The sequence below is a fragment of the Poecile atricapillus genome, chromosome 3 (genome assembly GCF_030490865.1).
Source record: "Poecile atricapillus isolate bPoeAtr1 chromosome 3, bPoeAtr1.hap1, whole genome shotgun sequence".
Taxonomy (NCBI): domain Eukaryota; kingdom Metazoa; phylum Chordata; class Aves; order Passeriformes; family Paridae; genus Poecile; species Poecile atricapillus.
Genome location: NC_081251.1, coordinates 30,456,396 through 30,475,258, shown reverse-complemented (window position 1 = coordinate 30,475,258; position 18,863 = coordinate 30,456,396). Strand labels below are relative to the sequence as shown.

The following is an 18,863-nucleotide window of genomic DNA, read 5'->3' as shown; positions in this document are numbered from 1 at the left end:
TGAAAACTTCAGAAAAGAGAACATTATGTCTCCAAAGCCATGCCAGTTCACATTAAAAAAAGAAACGAGTAACTTTTCAATGAGCACCATTGCACTGGCGCTTTGACAGCTGATTAAAAACAAATTATATTGAAGCATTGATTCTGGTGATCCATAGCCCAGCTGATAAACTGCAACTGCAGCCATCTGTAAATTTGCAAGACCTTAGCTATGCAGGCTTTGAAGCAGGTATAATATGGAAGATAAATAGCAAATGAGAACTTGGTTCAAGATTCTTTATAAATGTGACAACTGAAAAGGTTGATCTGATTCGTAAGTGAATATATATGTGGCAGAATTAATAATTTCTGCTACTGCTGTGGGTATGTAATTGACTCTGTGGTGCTTTAGGCCTGACAAATATGGAACAGACCTTCCACAGTGATGCTTTGAAATGCTGCACATTGCAGATTTTAAGCAGAAACCCAGAAAACACCCCTTTGAATATGTCATTTGAGGACCAGCTTTCAAAGTGATGCAGACTGATATTGCCACACCACTGTCTGTATAGCTGTGGAGATTTGTAGTTGATAGGATCCAGCTTTTCCTATATTGCTAACATCTACTTCAGAGCAACAGACGCAGCTCAGCACACTGCCAGAGCGCTGTGATCATTGTTACCTGATGGCACACGAGGTTACCTGGCTAGGCATGCAGGGGTTTGGCTTTTTTTAAACCTGTTTGGCAGTGTCACAGCACATACAGCACACAAGATGATCTACTATATCTTCTAGTATAACAGCTTGAAGGCTCTCAGAATCCAAGAATGAGGAACCACCTTGATTCCAAGTACATGGTGTCTCCTTTGCCCAACAAGGATCTGAGTTGATAACACCTTGAATAATTAAAATAACATTTATTTTTATACACAATACCAGTACTGAGAGCTATAAACCCTAGGAATACCAAATTTTAAATAGAAACAGATGCCCCTTATGCTAGGCTCCAGCACTGCATATTCCACTGCAAATTTATATAGTTCAGTCCTTTCTTTATATAAGGTGAACTTGCCCTTACACTTGTTTGTTAAGAAATACGAGATCAAACTTAAGCAGGGTACAAAAGGTCTGTTGTACTCCACACATTTTCAGGATCTTCTCCCAGGTTTAGATAATGAATGTGGCATAGTGAATATCCTCCACAAAGCCAGTCTGAAATTAGTTGTGAATTTGTTTCCATTTTTGCAGTTGATATACTTTTATTGATGAACAAGCTTTAGTGTTCTTCTGTTGTTGCCTCCACTAGTTCTGTTTACAATATTTATATCAATAATTAAAAGATTTCACATTTCATTTTTTTCATGAGTTAAGTATCTTGACTACACCCTTAGTCACTGTGGCATAAATTCACTGTAAAGATTTTAATTACTTTTGTAATTAACATGAAATTAATGAGTTTTTATATTTCAACACAGATCTCAGTCTCTTCAAATGCATGAAAAACCTTGGTGTGTTGTTTTCTTTCACTGCTATGACATGAAGTAAAACCTGGCTCAGCTGGCTCTCTGTGGTGCAGTACTGCTGCATTTTATTGAATCAGTGTGCTGAGAAGGGTGGCTGTAGCCCTGGTCTAAAGAGAGGGTGGGGGAAGGAGTGACCAACTGTACTGCACCACTCACATCACACAGATTTATGATGCAATAAGCAGCATGACTGGGAAGCCTGACAAGATGTCAGAAGACTCTTCAGACTCTCTCTAGCCCCTCACTGCTCTAATATGTATCAAACTAGCTGTGAATCCCCAGGGTACAATAGCACATGGGGTTACTGCTCCCCAGATGTACGATTTTCCATTTCCTTTGTTGAACTTAATGAGGTTCCTAATGGCCCATTTCTCCATCCTGTTGAGGTCCTTCTCAACAGTGTTACATCCACCTACTATATCAACTATTCCTATCAGTTTTCTGCTGTCTGCAAACCTGCTGAGGGTGTATTCTACCCTATAATTCCAAACACTAATGAAGATGTTAAACAGTACTGCCATAATATTGACCCCAGGCATACACCACAAATTATTTGCCTCCAGCTGGACTTTGTGTCACAGGTCACAATCCCCTGAGCCTGGCATTCAGCCAGTTTCCAATCTGCCTCACTGTTTACTTACCCAGGCTGTTATTTCCTCAGTTTGTCTATGAGGGTGTGTTAGAACAGGGTGTTGAACTTCTTACCAGGGACAAGATAGAGAACATCTGTCCTCTCATCCATCAAGCTAGTCAATTAATGAAAGAAGGCCATCAGGCTGGTCAGGCTCCATTTGCCCTTTGTAAATTCATGCTGACTATCCACAATCATCCCCTTATTCTACACATATGTTTGGAAGTAGTTTCTAGGATTACTTGTTCCATCACCTACCCAGAGATTGAGCTAAGGCCTACAGTTTCCAAGACCCCTTTCCTTTTTTGAAGATAGCAGTGATGATTTTTCTTCTAGTCTTCAGGAATATCCCCTTGAGTACCACCTTCCAAAGATTATTGATTGGCCTTTCAATACCAGCTCATTTAGTATTCATGGATACACCTTGTCATGTGCCAATAATTTGTACATGTCCAGTTTACTTAAATATTCCTAGATCAGATCATGTCTGCTGAGTCCTCCAGACTTTCCCTCCAGTCATCAGACTTTCCATGCAGTCATTCACTACAGAAACCTCCTGGATTACTTGTCCCCTACTGCATTGCTCAACCATCAAATATCAGGATGATTTAAGATCTCCATAAAAAGCAGAACCTACAATAGGAAAGAAGGTTTCATCTAACTCTGCCGTTAATCTTGACATATAAACTCTCAGCTGGTTCATCACTCATCTCTAGGCAGAGCCCCCTGCATATTTTCATGCTCTCACATGAAAGGCTACACCCCTTCCTTGCTATCCTGCCCTGTGTTTCCATGGATTGCAGCATTCCAGAGCTATCCCACCATGTCTCTGTGATCATGATGGGACCACAGCCCTGCAGCTGCACAACAAACCTCTAATTCCTCTTGCTGGTTCCCCATGCTTTAGAACACAGGCCATCCAGAGAGCCACACGCTTGTGCTGATTTCTCAGAAAAAGGTATGAGAGCCTTCCCTAAATGCTCTTCTCTCAATCACATCCTTTTCCATGTCCATACACTCTTGGTGGCTCCTGCCTGCCCAGTTTTGATGTTTATGAGGTCCTTGCTGTCTCCATCTCTCTGCAGCCATTGCCTATCAACCCACCAACCACCTTCTCACTTGATCACAAATCGTCATTTCTCCACTCCATTATTTCTGTTTCAAAGCTCAAGTGTACTGGACTTAAGCATCAGTGTACTGAAAGAACAACAGCTACACGGAAGTTGTATATTCTGTTCTGGAAATCAGGGAAGAAAATGTTTGTCAGGTAGAGCCTGACAGTACAAACTTCAGTGACATACAGAGAACATAAATCCCAAAAACCATATATGAGTTTGTGATACAAGCAATTCAGTGGCATGGCACAACATGTGAAATAAATTAGAACTGATTTAAATCCACTGTTGCAACTCATTACATTATCCTCTTTCCTTGATAAGCTCATATAAAATATTTTAATTACAGTTAAGCATTCAATTTTAAAAAGCGTGTAGAAACAGATTAAAATTTGGCACAGACACAATGATATTATAACACAGATTGATCAAGATAAAAAACACAATTATTAGTAAGATGTGGTTTTGAAATTTAAAATGAGAGATAACAGTAATGTTCCTAATGCAGGGGCAATTTGTTTGAAATCCAGATACAGTGAGACAAATTCACCTTAAAAAAAGTTATTTAGTCTTTCATAAATTTAGCAAATTTTATTAAATCAGATTTAAGTGAAACACCTTATGGTAGCTTGTTATTCCTCCAAAACAGAAGCCTCCACCTCACCTTTACCATGCAGGACAGTTCCCTACTTAACAGCACCAAGAAGTCCAGGTATCCCTGCATAAACAGGCTACAAACAAAAAGTGATGCAATGACATAATCTGGCATAATTTTTAATTAAGTCAGAAAATGTCTTTCTTTGTCTGATCAAGCCTGTATCATGCTGATTAATCATCATGGGTTCTTACTTATCAATCATTTGCATTAAACCATGAGAAAATTTCATTCTGCTACATTTAGGATGTGAGAAATATTTGAGACATACAGATTAAAATCTTCAATATATGCAGGCACAAAGTACTGCGTGACTGCGTTATGAATGCATAAAGACCATGACTGATGAATGAAAATCTCCATAAAGAAGGACTGGTCATTTGGCTTCACTCAACAAATACACACCAACTCCAAATTCACAAATCTGATTCTGATTCAAATCAAAAGTCCCAGAACTTTCTGTTCTGGTATTCCTGGTATTTTTTTTGTGTACTTCCAACTAGAGAGCAATGGCAGTTTACCAGACTTCCCAGGACGGTAACAAGAAAAGAGTTTTGAGTAATTTAATGTACAGGGTAGCTTATCAATGCAAAGCCATATTTTATAACACATACCTGAAAATGCTAAACAAATTAGAAAGCAAGAAGCTATTTTATATACTTATTTATATACTTATATACTTATATTTAGAACTTGCATCAATCACTTCAGGTTACCAATCTGAACCCCAGACAGGATAAGGATAAGGATACTTGTTGAATGACTTAATTTCATGAAATGGCTAGAACTGAGCCACCTCCTTTGAGTTTCTATATGCTTACTAGGTTCATCTCTAGAACATATCTGGAGAACAAAAGTAGGTGCATAAAAAAGGTAGTTCAACAAACTTAGTCCTTAAACGTAACATTACACTCACACAGTTGCTGTGGCCACTGGCCTGACACACTTCCAAATGAAGATGATGCTGGATAGGTGGTTTCGGAATGACAAAAACAGGTAGACAAAAAAATGCTACCCTTCCTGCTCAACTATGCTATCCCATCCTGCTTGTGTCAACATTGGGTTCTTTGGAGGGGCAAAAGTAAAATTTTAATTTCAAATTAATAATCCAACTCGAACTTAAAACTTCTAATTCCCTGATCTTAAAGAAACATTAGTAATTGAGAGAAAGAATCCTTTTAATCTTAAGTGTCAGAAATTAAAGCAACCAATCTAAACAATTCATCTAGGGTTTCTTCAACAATTAATGCTAGAAAAGTATGATTCCCCTGCCTTTGACACCTGTCTGAAGATGAGGTGAACCATCCAAGATACCAGGTGTTTTCTTCTCTTTAATGGTGTCTTAGGTAAGCTAAAAAAACAATAAAATAATATTATTTTATTGTTTTATTATTTATTGTTTAACTCCTAATAATATTATTAGAAATTAACAAAAACTATTTTTAGGTGAATTCCACTGAAGATACATAGCTTTTAAAGCCAGAGTTACACAGAAGGAATCTCAAGAAGAAAAAAATTGTTCCTAATACAATCAACCCTGTCCCAAATATTTTAATTTCTTCCTCATATTTCTGCTGAAGAAACTGCATTGTATGTTATTTCTACACATTTTGTTTACTATGGAAATACTACCTGAATTTAGAGAAGATAAAAGCAAGCAACCATAAAATGTCTGATTCCTGAGGTATGGATTCTGTAGACAGTATCAGAAAGGGAAGGCATCTGAATTCCAATTACATCTCACTTTACTTTGCTTTTACTTTAATTTACATCTTGCTTCTAGAGCGAAGCTGAGCTGGAACTCTCACTGCAAACACTTGGCTTTGTATATTAGGTCACCACACCTGTACCCAAAGTGCTCTGCTATTCCTAAGAATGGAAGAAGTTGAGAATTTGACCTCAGGTTTAGCCCTTGCCAGGCTCACACAAAGTTATTGGTTCTCCTAGTCCTGATATTTATGGTCAGATATTCTGAACTCAAGGAAAATTTCTGATAAAATATGTTAGACATATTTATGGGAAAAAAAAATCCCGTTTTTGTCAAACCTGACAAAGACACTGTGAGTGGGCCAAGGTGAGAAAAATTCTGTGTCTATGAAATAAGGTATTTTCATATGAAAAAAGCCCCTTGTAAGAGTCAAATACTGAAAAGCTAGAACACAATGAAATGCAGTATTTAAAGACATGAATTGAAATTACTTTAAATACATTTACAGTTTCACTGCAGTGTTCTGCTGGATCATGGATTACTGCAGCTGTCAGGTTATACCTCCACCAATCTGAAATGGAATGTTAAATATCCTTGTGAACATTCCTTGAAAAGAAAATGAGGGGGACCTTGCTCAAACATAGAGGCTAGTTTCTGCATTTCCCTAACATCTCTTCCTTTTGCATAAACATATCAAACTTCTGCACCTGATCTTATCAGACACTGAGTCTGTCCAGAAGTGTTCTGAGTGGTAAACGATACCTTCCAGACTTGTATCAGGCAGATTTCCTAGTAGGGATATTTTTATTTTTTTTATAGTTCTTAATTCTTCTTGTGTTTTACAACACCCAAAGTCAAATTTTTGACAGTTCAGGAGCTGGCAGATATAATCAAAGACTACCAAGGTAATCCTGCAGCCATTATAGTTGTAGAGAGTTTTGCCATCAAGTTAAATGAAAACAAAATCCAATCTGTGCATCTAAAAAACCCCTAACCCCAGAATAGATTAGTATCAAGGATGAAAGATGTATTTGATTATTGATAATGTGAATGAATTAAACTAATTTTGAACAAGAAATATCAAAATTTCTATATGAATAATAGCTTCAAATCTAGTAATTTATCATATGCATGAAAACAGCAAAACGAAGGTATGTAGGTAGGGAAAAATACTTTGAGGAATAGAAACCAAGCCTTTATGACAAAAACTGTTTAACTAAAAAAATCTAGTAATGCTTCTGCTGTAATACTTTACTGACATATTGATTACACTGATTCTTAGCCAACAATGAGAGGACAGCCTGTGTTCAAGTTCAATTGGGATAAGTACATTAATCTATCATCTCATGGGAAGTTTGCTTCCTGTTTTAAATGCACAACTATTGCATCTAAAATACTGTCAGGCCAGTCATGGAAGACAGTTTATATGTGCATAAAATTTTTCACAAATTCCTATGTTGTGGTTATCCAGTTTGAAGAATTTCTGGTTTTATTCTGGCACTCAGTGAAAGAGGGAGTGTGGTGCAATTGAATCTGCATGGAGAACTCACCTGATCCTGCCTCGAGGGCGCTCAGATTGCTCTGACATAAAACTTGTGCTGCTGAGGCGAGAGGCACTGCTGGTTCGGGAAATGGCTGACACATCACTGACATCACTATCTGATGATTTGGCAGAGACGTTATCACAACTTCTGTACTGATCTGTTTGTATATTATACTAGAGATCAAGAAAAGAAAGGGTGAGGAGTCTCATCAAAACAGAGTGCATTCATTGAGACAACACATGACCTAAGTAAGACAGTCCCCTTTAACTGCTTTTAGATATAACAAATTGTATGAAATTCAAAGACATGCCTACATTAAATAATGTCTTTATATCTAGTGCAGAAATCAAACAGGTTATTTATGGACTAAAGAAGATACTCGGAACAAAATAACACACTGGAAATTAAATAGGCTGTTGGTTCTTCAGCACACTAGAACTACAATAATGGAATATTTATATGAACTATTTATGCAGTAGACACACATCTCAAGCACATGCATACCATCCATTTAGCTACAGACGCTTTTTTATTTTTAAAATATAAAAAGTGCATACTATAACATACCTGCACATAGAACTGCATATGAGCCTGAATGAAATGTAATGCTACATGACACTATTAGGGACTGATTTCAGTTCCTAAGTTCTATTAAAAAAGAGAAAAAGTACATTTTCTATCTCAAAATATCTCTTTGTATTGTGATACTAGAGAACTAATTAAACAGAAAGCTAACTCAGCAAACACAGTATTTGTTTCCAGGCAGATCAGTTCCCTGATCTAGCTGCTTTTACATCTGCACATGCCTAAGAATTAGCAGAAGACACAGCAGGAGGAATATGTGGACAGGGGTAGAAGTTACTTTGCTTTTAAAATCAACTGTGACACCACACCATCTATCACATAACGCTCTTATTACTCATATCATCAGTCAGACAAAAGGAGCCTTCAATCCTAGCAGTCACACTTATCTAAATCTTCACTCATACAGATATGAGGACCAAATAATTTTCAGAATCACAAAACTAAAACTCACTGTCATTAGAGGAAGGTACTCTTGGCTAGAAAGCAACTAAATCAGTGGCATAATTCCCTGGGTATATTACGGGAAAACTATCAACACTTAGGAGCAGTCTTTGACATGACACTCCAGAGGAGTTCATTTTCCAAATGTGTGCTCTGTAAAATTGCAACCCATAAAACATTTATTTATAAATCATACACAAATCTGTGGCTATGTGAGTATCCAAACTCCAACTAGGCACTGGGTTGCTGGCTGAGTCACTTAGGAAATGCCATGACTTAATTTCAAAAACCTGGCAAACACAAGCTTGAGTTTGTACAGATGAATGTATCAGGTCTCCTCTCCTTAAGTCAGGTTTATCTTCTGCTCCAGTGCCTTTCAGCAACTATGCTTGTGCACACTTGGAAACCTCTTGGTAAAACATTGAAGATAAAATGAGAAGTCAATGGGAGCAGAGAAGGGGAAGGAATAAAGCAATTTTAAGCACCAATTGTAAATATAGAAATCTGCAGGACAAATCGAGGTTATATAAATCTACTGTCTCAGTGTGTTTTTCAGGTGTGCATTAGAACACTGCTTAGCAAAAATTTTAGGCAGTATCCTGTGAGGACCTGGCAATGGCTGAGTAAAAAACATCTGCAGGAGAGAAAGCTCTGATTTATTAAAGGTAACTTTGAGAAAATGGGTAACAGAAAGGGCTCAAGTACCCTGATAAGAAAAATATTTTTAACTACAGCAGGAATTAATCAGGAGGTTCTCTTTACAAGTGATTTGTGACTTTACTGAATATAAATGCCCAGTGGGGTTAAGGTAAGACTGTGCTCATATGTTTATTCAGATCATCTTTCGTTAATGGCATGTAGAGTTTGTTAAACAGTTTTGCTGATTGCCATCCTTCAAACTGCAAGATAAAATGGTAACTCCAAAATGCAAACACAAAACATACTAATTCTTATCAGACCTATTTCATAATAGGATATCATATTTTCCTTCTAAATCTAAAAAAATGATGAAAGCAAAAATGCAAGTTAAAAAACGTTTTACTTAGGCTAAATATAAACATTCAGAGGCTAGAAAAATGAAAGGTTTATTCTCTCCAGCATAAATTAAACTTCCCCAGTCCCAAGACAGACTTGATGTTTTATGCATATTTAGGAAAAAATTCCTAAAGAATTCCTAACGATTCCTTCAAGCTACTCTAAATGAGACATTAAAAAATATGAAAACCATCTGGACACGTGGAATGATCTACTTTTCCATTAAGCTAAACAGATTTGAAATCTGCAAAATCATCCCAATAAAAAAATAAAATTTCTGTTGATTTCAGTGAAATAGGGATTTCATCCATCCCATACATTGAGATTATATCTAAAAAATATTCCTTTGAAATTGAGGTTTCAAAAATTCTTTGTTTAAAATATAACCAAGCAATTTCTTTCAAATGTATGGGGCTTCTTAAGCATAGTAATAGACTGTTTCAGAAATACCTCCATGCTTTATTTGTATTTGCTGAAGATAATCTGACTTCTTCCCTCTGCCACTGTAATGTCCAATTACTTCTCTTCCTCACCAAAAAGCCTGCATTATCTTTGTGTCCTTTGGTTTGAGAGTGCATACAGTGAACCTGCAGTGGTAGAAGACTGAGGTGGTCCCTGAGCAAGCATGACGTGCTGCTGGAGAAGGCAGACTACCCCATTGAGAGAGTCACCAAGGCCAGATGAGTGACATCTGGAAGCTGTCCTGCTGGAGGCCTTTCTTCTAAGTATTAAGGGAGGTATAGACTGGTGATCTTTGTTCCAAGCCACACCTGAATCTGGCTGCTCAGCCCTCAACTTGTGATTCAACAGGTGGCCTGTGTATGTCATGAAGAACACCCTCTGTTTCACTTGTATTGTATTTATTCCACCTTTCATGGGGTATCTACATGGGCTGGGAAAGATGGGGAGATGGGGGAGAGGGAAAGCAACAAGCATGGCTGTGCAGCTTACCAGTTAGAATACTGTGAGGGAAGTTAGAATTTCCAGTTTGTGTATCAGTGGCTGTTTGGAGATTCACCCCCATCAACTGACTGTTCAGTATCAACATGAAACCATTTATTGGCACAGGGGTCTTCAGCCCAGGTAGCATCCCCTGTAACTGGGGGCTATATAGATATCCTCACTCTGGTTTGCTCCCTATAGTCCAGCAGTGTAAAAAATCAAATTGTTCTGTAGATACAAGACTGGTCTAAAAGACAGTTTTTCCTGTGTTGGTAAACACTGCATTTTACAGTGAGATGGGACATAAAGAAAAAACTGAATCCATGTCTTCCACTTGCCTTGTGTTGCAATCACAGCTAGTGCAGAAAACATGGAGCCTCCCTTCCTAAACAGGACATTCATGGCGTGGCTGAGCTTTTCCTACCCCTTTTATACTGTGTGCCAGGGCTGTGATTCCCAAGAAACTGAAAACATTTCCCTTCACAGAAATAGAGATTAGCACAAAAAAGTAGTGATGCTGAAAATCAATGCTGAGTGTTACAGAGTTTACATTTTACTACTATGACTTCTGGATTTAGCTTTTCCTTCTTATACCTGCTGCTTCTAATTAATTCACCAACTTCTAATTAATGCCACCAACAGGAAGCATACAGGTTTTCCCACTGATTTCCTACCTACCTCTGATACAGTCTGACAGTCAGTCATCTCAGCTAACAGATGAACAAAATGAAAGCAATTTTCAAGTTAAACTTTTTTTCCTTCCAATATAGTGAGAAGTAAATAGTACTCTTCCACAAAGCAGTGCTCACTAAAATGAGAATATTTTACTGTTGCAATACACCTGAATGCATCATTCAGGAGAAAAATAACATGGGCTAAGATCCTCTTAAAAGGTACCTGCAATGCAGTAATGCCTGCAGGTTTCCAACTGGGCTCAAAAATAATATGATAAAGTTCTCCTACAAAGCAGAAAACTGCTGCTCTTTACAACTGCACATGTATTTGCAATAAGTTTCCCTGACATCTTATATTTAAACATTATAGCATTTTGAAGCCTCAAAATGAAATATATTTTCAGTGCAATCACTTATCTTTCAACTCTATATCTTAAAGCTTATGAAACATTTCTTTTCCAAGGTGCACTATTTATCACATTAGGAGAGTCACTGAAGTTTGCAGACACTTCAATAGCAATTACTAAAGAGTAGGTCTGCTTTTTTAAACATTAATAGCAACTAGTTTCAATGCCAAAATATCTGCACTGTCTTTGCCTGAATTACAAAACCAGAAGTCTATGAACAGATGGAATGCAGTTCTTCCATTGACTTCACCACCTATGGAATTGTTGCTTCTTGCACACCAGCAGAAGGAGAAAAAAGGGGTATGATGAACTGTAGATGTGTTAACATTGGTGGGAAGAGCATAGACACAAACCAAAACAGTGTACTTCACAAATAATTTTACAGCTCCTTAATGACTAACAGTGTTAGCAATTTTACTGTTATGAGGCACATCTTAAAAGTAATTTAACCATCCATTATAATTGGATTATCTCTCATATTAGAAAGTATTTATAATATGAAAGTATTTATATTTCTAGATTTAACTCCCAAAACCATGAAGAATACAAGAGTTCAGAGCTTTGAAAATTAAATGAGCATGCTGTCCTTTGACTACAAAAAAAGCCCCAGGTGACTAACCTTGACTAATATATACCTCATTATGTGCTTAGAACTAGGAAATGAAATGAGAAAACAAAAGGGGCTTTAAAATGAAGTCATTAACATGAAGAAAGAGAAATCCTGACCAGGTGCACAGATTCATCCGGGGACTTATACAAGTCTCGAGACCACAGCTATCTTTTGAGGCACTTTAACGAGGAATTTTGTCAGAAAACACTGAATCCTGCACAAAGCACCTTGAGTTTTATGATTGCTCACATAGGGTTCCTCTGAATGCTGCTAGCACTCACAGCCCAATAGCTGGCACCTTAGGGTATTCAGGACCCACCACTGACTCCCACCAGCTTCTGTCTTAGGAGCAGCTCATGCCATGGTCCAGAGCCTGCCAAGCACCAGTGATTCTAAAGAGCTCCTCCTATAATTGCATCCAACTCCTATGAACACTGCTCAGCTTCCAAACAGGGAACAGTAAAAATAAGCAAGTCAAACCATGAGAAAACTGCAGTGAAGCCCACAGGTCAAATGAATGGAACCCACTAAATTTTGTGAAATCCAGCCAGTACTGGAGTGAATGCCATCTTAATACGATATATATAGAACTTTTTCTTCAAGGTGGGTGAAGGGGATCAAAAGAAGGTGCTACATCTATGTCCAAAAACATTTTCCATATACAGCCCTAGATGTTTACCCAGCATGACATAAAACTTTATTTAATAAGCCTCCTATCAGCCCAAGTATCCTACCCAGCCCCGGCCTTAGAAATTAACTGTAAACATACAAGAGTTAAGACAGTAACTATTGAGTTAAATCCACAGTGCCACTGAACAAATGCCATGATTACACTTTTATGCCAAATGCTTTTCAATCACCTACAGTCTTAAGTCCGTAGTGCATCTAAATATAAAGTGATATCCTTTTTAAGTACATACTACAGTGCTCTAATCAGTAACTCTCTTGAATAAACAGAACTTCCAAAAATGGGAAGCCGAAGCAGCTGCAGCATGGTGTTCGTGTTCTATGTGTGGCATCTGGAATAAAAAAAACCTTAAGTGTATTTTGAATTAAAAGGCTAATTGAGTTACACTGTAAATCACCTCTGTGAACATCTGAAATTATGCCACCAAATGTTTTGATTCTCTCAAGTACTGAAACAGCACAAATATGTGCACACTAGCCACTACAGCCTAACCAATATATAAGAAAGAAGGCAGGCATGTTTAAAGTTCTTCTTTAAATACTTTTGAGAAATTCTCAGAGGTCTGGTGTTTTTTTAATTATTTTTTTTTTAATCATATTAGAAATAACTGTTCTCCATAAATTAGGGAGTCTTTCCACTGCACTGGGAGGAAATAAGGATGTGAGCACTGTGAAGAAGTATACAGATGCTGCATGGCAGACAGTTACCTATTCAAAATCCATTAATGGATGTTCAAAATCGAAACCTGCATGGTACATGCTTGGAAAACTAATGCTTGCTTACTGAAACTAGAAAATTGAGAAACTGAGTGGGAAAAATTCCAAAACTGTAATGCATCAGAAATTGACTGGAAATTGCGAAGGACCAGTTACAAAACAGGCTTGTTTCAATAAAAGAGGAAACTTATTTAACTTTCAAGAATTATTTTGTATATGCATAATTAACCATTGTAAATATGATCTCATACTGAAGGAAAATTTTTGAATGGTTTAGAGAATTTCATATGTAATGGAACAGACATATTTGAAAATGCAAAAATATTGGAAGAATCAAATCCATGTGAGCTGACTGCTCTGAAATGCAGAACGGACTGTTTCTCAATATTCAGCACAGTATAATTTCTCTAATAAATGTATTTATTTTCTGGAGCAGTGGGCAAACTGCTATTGGGAAAGAAAGAATCATTTTGGTTAAAGAGGGAAAAACTCTACTTGCAATTGCTATTTCTTTAACAGTCAGTTAATATTTATTTTTCACTATTCCAAAATGCCTATTATACCATTTAATATTTTTATTTTTTTTAATTTAAAGTAAGTCTTGTTTCTGCAACTTTCAAAGACTTTCACAAATTTTGGCAGCAGAAACTGGGTACAGCCTTTGGTTCTGAGAAATCTCAGTCATCAGCTCTACCACAACAGCTGATATGATGTACTACATTTTCATTAGAGCTGTCCAAATCTTCATCTGTCTTCGTTATTCTCTTGACTCTTTCACCATTTTCCCAGGACAGAGAAAGACGGTAGCATAAGGTTTGGTTTGGTAACATTTTTAAAGTGATGACTACCACCATAGTGAAATGAAGCAAACAACCACATCACTGAATATCATGGAGTGTTAGAATGGGCTAATAGAATTCTTTCTCAGCACTTAAAAATTAATTCTATGTTGGACCATCTTATCTAGGACTCCAACATTATCATGTAGAAAATACATGAAAAGTTAAACATTTAAAGCCCAGGGCAATTCTTCTTACTACCATTTCAGCATGGGAAACAAATACAGAACACAAGGCACTCCAAAAATATTTCTCTTTAACAACCAACAGAGAATTTGCTTCTTCAAAATTTTCCTCATAGTTTTAGAAAAAAAAATTCTGAATAGTATAATTTCAGTGTTCTTTTGATTTAGTACTCATCATAATTTCAATTTTGATTTCTACATGCATTTAAAACCAAAAGGAGATCCTGGAAAATTCAAGGTTCTAAGGATAAGAGAAATTTGTAATATTGCAGGTTGATGTTTTCTAACAACTATTTAACCATACATTGGATCTATGCTGATCAAATAAGAAAAACATATTGAAGGGCCAAAATGATGCTTATAATAAATATTAGAGAGTTAGAATTAAAAAATACATTTCAGAATTTCAAATACACAAGTTTAAATCAATCTGTAAGCACATATAATCTAACTCAGAAATCTGGCCTTTGAATCTGAACAAAGGTCTCTGGTCATCATGGCAGAAGTCCTCAGATTGCATATTACCTCTCTCTCATGAGAATTTTATCAACCCTATTTTAACTATTTTTTCTGACATGTTAAGCGGTTGGGAAGTACAACACTGCATCTCACCCTCCTGCTCTGAGTGGACCTCTTCTGAAGGTAATAGCAAACCCCATAGCAAATTAGCTGTTCTAATTAAACAAATTCTTGTTCCTGATAGAAGATCTCATTGGAAATTTCCACCCCAGCTGTTGAGTGTTTTTAACAGCACTGATATCCCACAGATTGGCCACTGAGGACCTAAAGCTTTGTTTCTCGTCTTCATTTTGAATTGTTCATTTAAGTTGTTATTAAAGTTGTCTGCATATTTAACTGCAACAAGATCTTGAACCAATCTTTCAAATCTGCTACATATTAAAAGTTAGCTGGCAAATTTCCTATTTAACCATTCCTAAGTAAATTTCTGATTTTGCTTTAGATGAGTACCTCACTTATGCATTATTTTAACGTGCATCTCCAGGAGCATCCAGCTCCTCACAGCTTGAATTGTAACCAGCAGTGCAGATGTGCAAGACATTTTCATCGGTTTGCTTAGAACTCTATACAGTTTAAATTACAAAGTTATGGGATATCATTTTAGCCTTATCAAGAAAACAAAATACCTCTATACAACTTCGTTAATGTTATTTCAATATATTCCATTATCACAGAAACTCCTTATGCTTTTATTAGAAAAGGAAATCAAAGTAATCAGTAGGTACTTCAAGAAAAGAAATAGTTTATCTCTGATATTATTAGGATGTAAAAAAATTATACAAATATGAGAACATCTGCACGGGATTGGACCTAGCTCTCTCTACACATCAGACGGCAAAAAGGCCCCACCAACTCTTTCATGGCCCCCTTTTCTAAACTCCAGGGACTGGAAGTCTGAGGACTTCCTAAACTAGATGTGATTAGTCTCTTTTTAACAGCTGTGGAAGGATCTTTCTTTCCTAAATTAGTTTTTAAGTATTTTGGCTTTTACAGATACATTTTAGTTGATGTCAAACACTAAGTCTAATGCACAACAGATTGGGTCAAAAATGGTGGTAAAAAGCTATTATTGAAGACATTTCTATCAGGCTGTAAAATACAGTGTTCTTGAAGAATATGTAATATTTCAAATAAACAAGTCTATGCCTTCAATTTTCAAGCCAAAATATCATTCCAAGACTACTGACTTTACCTTGGTATATTGCTCACGCTCATGTTCTTGGCTAGAACCAGACCCTGATGTCTGATTATAACGGTGCATTTTCATTTTCATCTGTCTCGTTCGCTCCTCCACTACTAAGCTTGCTGCAAAAACACACAATGAAAATCAATTAAAAATAGAGAAAATTTATTTGAAAAAACAAATGGTTTAGCAACAACTCTAGCTTATTTCCATTTCAACAAAACAAAGAAATGTACAAACATGTAGAACAAGCAGGGTGTAAACACAGAACAAAGGAACACTAATGTCAAGAAATCAATCGCTTTCACTGCAAGAGTCTTTACCTGAAAATGGGCAGACATCCCAATTTCTACACATAATCAAGCTGGTGCAACAGACATGAAAAGAGTGAAAAAATTGTGGCAGGCTGAATTATACACCTGTTAAATATTCTGGATGCAGGGGATGTAAATCCATGATCATCTAAGCATGTGTTTGTTTAAATGTAGATAATATTACAGTAGCATTCTAAGAATTAATGCATGAAACAGATACTGAAATGTATTTTTAAAGTAATTAACTCCTCCTACTATCTTGAAAAATAGCAGTTTAACATAGCTAAGACTATTTGAGAGGAATAATTTCTCCATTCAACCAGTCACATCAAAACCACAGTCCTTTTCTAGCAGTTTGGGTTTTTTTAACCAGATCTCCTTTAAAATCACTACTTTGCCCTGCAATGATCACCTTTACTTCAAATAATTATTTGTTCTTGTGTTTTCAACTTCCATTTGGCAGTGTTTCTTTAAAAACAGAAAGCTTGCACCTTCAAGGACTTGTGGTGCCATAATGGGAATCCTCTTCAACTTGAACAGGTTGAACAACTAATACTGGCTGTGCCTGCCACAGGCAGACACCCTTGCTCTAACAGAGAGGTGTAAAAGCCCCTGGGACAAGGCTTGCTCCAAGTAACTTAACCTTTGTGGTAGTGAAAAAATTTCAGAGGGATCTATGTATTCTGCTATTTAACTTTGTAGCATTTTAAATTCAAAGCAATACTGGTAACATCAATACCATGAAAACTGGAACTTTTTAACAGTTCTAGAACTAGACCCAAATATTTATCAGTAACTTCTAAATCACAGAAGTATTCACTACATTGATTGTGGTTTAACAGTTTAACAGGTTTAACAGGTTACAACATCTCAGAAAAACTTCTTTTAAGTTGGAATTTTTTATGTGTCACAAACTTAATTTTATTTGACCTCCACAAAATCTTCTGCTTTTGTGCCAACCATGCACTTATATTACTCTCTATAAAACTTTTATAAGTCAAAGATCCCCTCCCCAGATCAGTGACAGGAGAGAGACACCTATATTATATTAAAGCTGCATGTAATCAACTTGTAATCACAAAACACAGAGAATTTTAAATTACTGGAGATTAAGTACCCTATGTATTTTCAATTAAGAGGTACTAAAGTTCTCATGTGTGGCTTTTATGCTGTTAGTTCACTGTGGCATTATTTACAGATCCATTTTTTTGTCTGTGCTTTGCCAGCACAAAGATACATGGTCAAAAAAAAAAAAAAAACAAACCAAAAAAGCAGTACACTCAGGATTGGATATTTTAAACTATAAGCAACTGCACAAATCACAATTGTGCCTGCACATACCATTTGTAACTTGCTCATGGAAATGATAGAATGTCTGTGTGCTGGCTGGGTATGAAAATATATACAAAGGCATCACTGTGAATTCCTTCCACATTTCTTATTTAAAAATAAGAAAATTAAGTAAAACAAACTATATTAAAATTCTGCTACAACTACAAATTTAAGGCATGAAATAAAGTTATCATTATCTTCAATCTCCCATATGCAGAGTCCAATCCTGCAAATTCTGCACATGCAGAATATCACACTGGGCCCAGCAATTATTCCAGATGACTAATTATGTCAGGAAATGTGTACCTTAATTGCAATGAGTCCAGTTCCACCATCAGATATGCAGGCACAGCTCCAATTACTTCAATGGAAGTTGCATGGAGGTATCTGAAGGCAAAATTGAGCACTTTAGGTGAAATTTTTAAAGATGGCCTCTTATTTTAAGGACAGATATGAAAGGATTAAGATAGATCAATTAGGGACTGAAGTAATAAAATGGGTATCTTAATCCTATCATACATGCATGAAATAGACTGAGGATATGAAATCAGAGGGTAAAATGAGACCCCTTTAAAAATTTAGCCCTACAGGTGTATGGTGCACAGATTAGTCTAAACATTACCCTTTCATTGTGTGAATTTTAGGTCCTTTAGCCTGTCAACTGTATGCTATACTAAATAATATATATGATATGTTACCTCGTATTACCTATGATAGCTGGGAAAGAATATTCTAATATGTAATGAAATGCTGTTTCAGAAGTTATTACTTCAGTCAAGATCGAGTAAATATTCAACCTTAATTCTGTAATTCTTGATTTTTGTTACATTTAAATCCTTAAGCTTAATGCATTTATGTTCTGCTTTTCCTTTAGATATATATATATAATATATATAATTATATATATTATATAATATATATAATTAATAAGGTCTATGAAGTAAATCTAAATTCTCTAATGGAGAAATGTGATTTTGTGCATGAAGTACAGTGTAACTTAGCACCAGTTAGTTGTGAATTTATTTATAAGCATGTAGTTGCATTAAACTAGTCTAGAAAATCCAACTGTGTTCTTTCCAGCTTGTTTACCATGCACATCTGAGCATACGTTGAACGTAGCTCAGTTCTGTGATGGAAAATTTTATCTGCCTGACTAGTGGTTTGGTAAAATGTTTACATGTTAATCATGAGAAGTAAGAAAAAAATCTAACACGAGAGCAAAAGCACATTAGCAAAACT

At 36.3% G+C, this 18,863-nt stretch overlaps 1 protein-coding gene across 1 annotated transcript in view; it reads right to left on the bottom strand.

Moving 5' to 3' along the window:
- RIMS1 (regulating synaptic membrane exocytosis 1) overlaps positions 1–18,863 on the bottom strand; it is a 303,396-nt gene that overhangs the window by 50,102 nt on the left and 234,431 nt on the right. Inside the window, exons 22-23 of the mRNA XM_058836215.1 lie at positions 15,988–16,100; positions 7,161–7,327 (exon numbers count right to left, since the gene is read on the bottom strand). Coding sequence (XP_058692198.1) covers positions 7,161–7,327; positions 15,988–16,100 — 280 coding nt within the window. The remainder of the gene's footprint in view (positions 1–7,160; positions 7,328–15,987; positions 16,101–18,863) is intronic.